This window comes from Aphidius gifuensis, linkage group LG4 (genome assembly GCF_014905175.1).
Source record: "Aphidius gifuensis isolate YNYX2018 linkage group LG4, ASM1490517v1, whole genome shotgun sequence".
In the NCBI taxonomy this organism is placed as follows: Eukaryota; Metazoa; Arthropoda; class Insecta; order Hymenoptera; family Braconidae; genus Aphidius; species Aphidius gifuensis.
In genome coordinates, this window is record NC_057791.1 from 18,564,970 (window position 1) to 18,568,038 (window position 3,069).

The 3,069-nt window shown below is 35.8% G+C and overlaps 1 protein-coding gene across 1 annotated transcript; it reads left to right on the forward strand.

Annotated features, from left to right (window-relative positions):
* The first annotated feature begins 583 nt into the window (after positions 1-583).
* Positions 584-2,610, forward strand: LOC122854016 (homeotic protein ultrabithorax-like). Its single transcript, XM_044154429.1, has 2 exons — positions 584-2,303; positions 2,543-2,610. Exons 1-2 carry the CDS (start codon positions 1,613-1,615, stop codon positions 2,608-2,610), a joined length of 759 nt encoding a protein of 252 aa, XP_044010364.1. The 5' UTR covers positions 584-1,612.
* The last annotated feature ends 459 nt before the right edge of the window (positions 2,611-3,069 follow it).

Sequence of the window (3,069 nt, forward strand, 5' to 3'; positions counted from 1 at the left end):
ATCAAGATTCACTACTATTCCTTGAGGCTACAATTACTCATTCTTTCTATTTTACAATTTTATTTTAATTCATCCATCTCAATGTTAACTTGGCAGGCCTATATGTATATAGCTGTATATATAGATCTGATGTAGCTTTTTTTAATTTGAGGTTTCATGGTTTAATTTTTGTATTCTTCTTGAGATATCTAAAGTGTGACCATACAGATATAACCGAGCTTTATATTTTTTTTTTTGTGAGTTTCTATAACGCTCAACAGGGGGCATCCTTTATGGACAAGGGTGGGAGTAAGCAAGATGGGGAATTTGATTATACCACGAGTAGGAGAAAGATCGTAATGTTAGCGCGTTAGAGTGAGCCAGCAGGAGGTTGAATCGAGTAGTTGATCATGGTAAAGAGAGACAAAGAGATCAGTGAAGAACTTTGGTTATCGGGTTGTGTTTTGTAGTGGGGCACTGCACGTGAAAAACAAAGATAGATAGTACTCGTGCGCGCCTCGTTTGCACACGAGAATCCCAGGTTTCCCCCTTCGTCGTTTCTATAGAGTGAATCCGAACGATTGAAGAGCACCAGTATTAAGCCGCGGGTGGAAGCAGGAACACAATTCGTATGTGTAAGTGAGAACGTTCAGAACGTTGAAAGAGAACCGTGCAGCCAAGCAGAGTACGACTGGGTACAAAGTGGCGGTACACGGGGCAAAAGAAAAGCCAGTAGTGCGCCGTGGACCACCGCACTGGCATACCGTGGTTCATTACGATACTCTTTGTACCATCATTTTTCTCGATCAAACATTTTCTGGCACAAACGGAATTACAATCGTTTACAGTCAATTGCTAGTGCAAGTGCTAAGTGAAGCAATATTCAAATACATCATACAAAATATTATATATAGCTATTAACGACTAATGATAATCGGTTTTATTAAATTATTTATTTATCAATCAATTTCGTGATACTTTGATTTTTTATTCTGTTTTTTTTTTTTTTTTTCATTTTTTGTTTAATTTAAATATTTTTCATTATTGTTTTAATTTTAAATTTTATTCACAATATCATTCACACTACTGCAGCTGTCAGTCCAAGTTTAGTCTTCCAAAGTCACGTGTTGGATTGTTCAGGATACTTATAGTGGTGATATTATCATCCAATTACATTTTATGGTTCATTATTTTATATAAAAAAAAAAAATCGAAAAACTATCATTGAATCATAATTTCTGAGAAAACCAGCAAAACTTCCATATAGTTAGGATATAGTTCTAGTTATTGTCGATTTTAAAAGAATAAAATAAAAATTTTCTTATTCAAGATATTTAAAAAAATTGACTTAAATAAAATTCAAAATAGCTTCTCCATTCACCGGCCGCTAATAACTTTCACGACATTGCGGCCGGCAATTTATTATACCCGCCAGTATTTATGACTTTTATCATGTCATTTTAAATTGTGATCTAAGTAAAATGTGTTGCAAAAAATAAAAAAAAAAAAAATCATACTGATGAAAATTTAGATTTAAAAAAATTATATATAAAAATAAAAAAAATCTAAGCTAGTACACTGGCTAATTTATAAGTGGATTTTAAAGTGCAAGTGTATTCTCAACACAGTGATAATGAACTCGTATTTCGAACAGAGCGCGGGTGGCTTTTATGGAAGCCATCACCATCAAGCTGGAGCACCAGGTCAACATCATGATCCAACAAGCGCAGTGGCATACAGAAGCTTTCCTCTTGGCCTTGGTATGTCACCATATGCCTCGAGCCAACACCATCATCATACATCCAGTGGCTTAGGCATACATCCTGGAAGTGGTACAAATACAAGACCACCACAAGATTCACCATACGATGCAAGTGTTGCAACTGCCTGTAAATTATATTCATCAACTCCTGAAGCAACTGGCCATACAACTTCATCATATTCAAGTACAGCAAGTAAAGATTGCAAACAACAAGAACAAGCAACAGCGGCTGCTGTTGCACATCAAAATGGATATGCTGCTGTTATGGCAGCAGCTGCAGTCAAAGACGTTTGGCAATCAGCAACATCAGGTACAAATGGTCAAAGTAATACAGTTGTACGTCCATCAGCATGTACGCCAGAAGGTACAAGAGTTGGAAGTTATGGTGGTCTTGTAGGTGGTGATCCAGCATCAAGTCCTGGTAATAATGGCTCCTCAAGGTCTCTCACATCTTCGTGGAACACCTGCAATCTCAACTCTACCACTAGCCAACCGGTCGCCACTCAACTACACCAACAACCTAGTGGCAACCATACCTTCTACCCCTGGATGGCCATAGCAGGTGAGTTTTTCATTTACAAAAGAACACAGAATAACTTGTGTGAGCGCGTGTGTTCATGACATTAAACTCCTCTATCATACACCAGTCTGGATAAATTATTAGACGTTTGAAAAATTGATTTGCCTACGGCATGTTAGCATAACAAATCACGTACTGTTTTGAATAAAACTCATATATTTTTGTATCAGTATATATTTAAATTATCAACAAGTAATTTTATTAAAATTATTTTTACTTAGAGACTAGATTTTATAAAAGAAAAAAATTATTATTGTGTGTATTACTTCTTATCGAAATACAAGAATAAGAAGTAATGCGAAACAAAATTGTTAGTTACCCTAATCATATATAGGTCGTTAAATGAAATAGCTCCATCGTCCTTGACCTTGCCATAAAGTTTCATAGCTTCCGTAGTAAAGACGACAGATAATGAGACTGCAATAAATTATAAAAACATTCACGCCTTTCGAGAACCTTTAACTAATAATCCAACATCTATCAATTTATATACCTGTCGTTGAGAAAGAGGTTTTTATACAACTTGTATATAATATAAAAAATGAAAATAATAAAAATAAAAAAATTACAAAGGTGTGACTAGACCCCTCAAGTACGTAATAAACGTAAGGGCAAAACAGAATGGAGTCAAGTGCGTGTAAAATCGGTCCTGAGCTGCACCTTGATATAATAGAAAGATCCCCGTTGGTTTTCGAGGGCTTGAGTGAACACACTCTCCCCTCCGGATCCATGAATCTGGTAGTCAGCT

What these genes read in the sequence shown, in the direction of transcription:
- LOC122854016 (XM_044154429.1), top strand. Translation starts at nt 1,613, where the DNA reads ATGAACTCGTATTTCGAACAGAGCGCGGGTGGCTTTTATGGAAGCCAT. An exon ending in CCCCTGGATGGCCATAGCAG is followed by an intron (nt 2,304 to 2,542) that starts GTGAGTTTTTCA and finishes ATTTTTACTTAG; the next exon opens with AGACTAGATTTTATAAAAGA.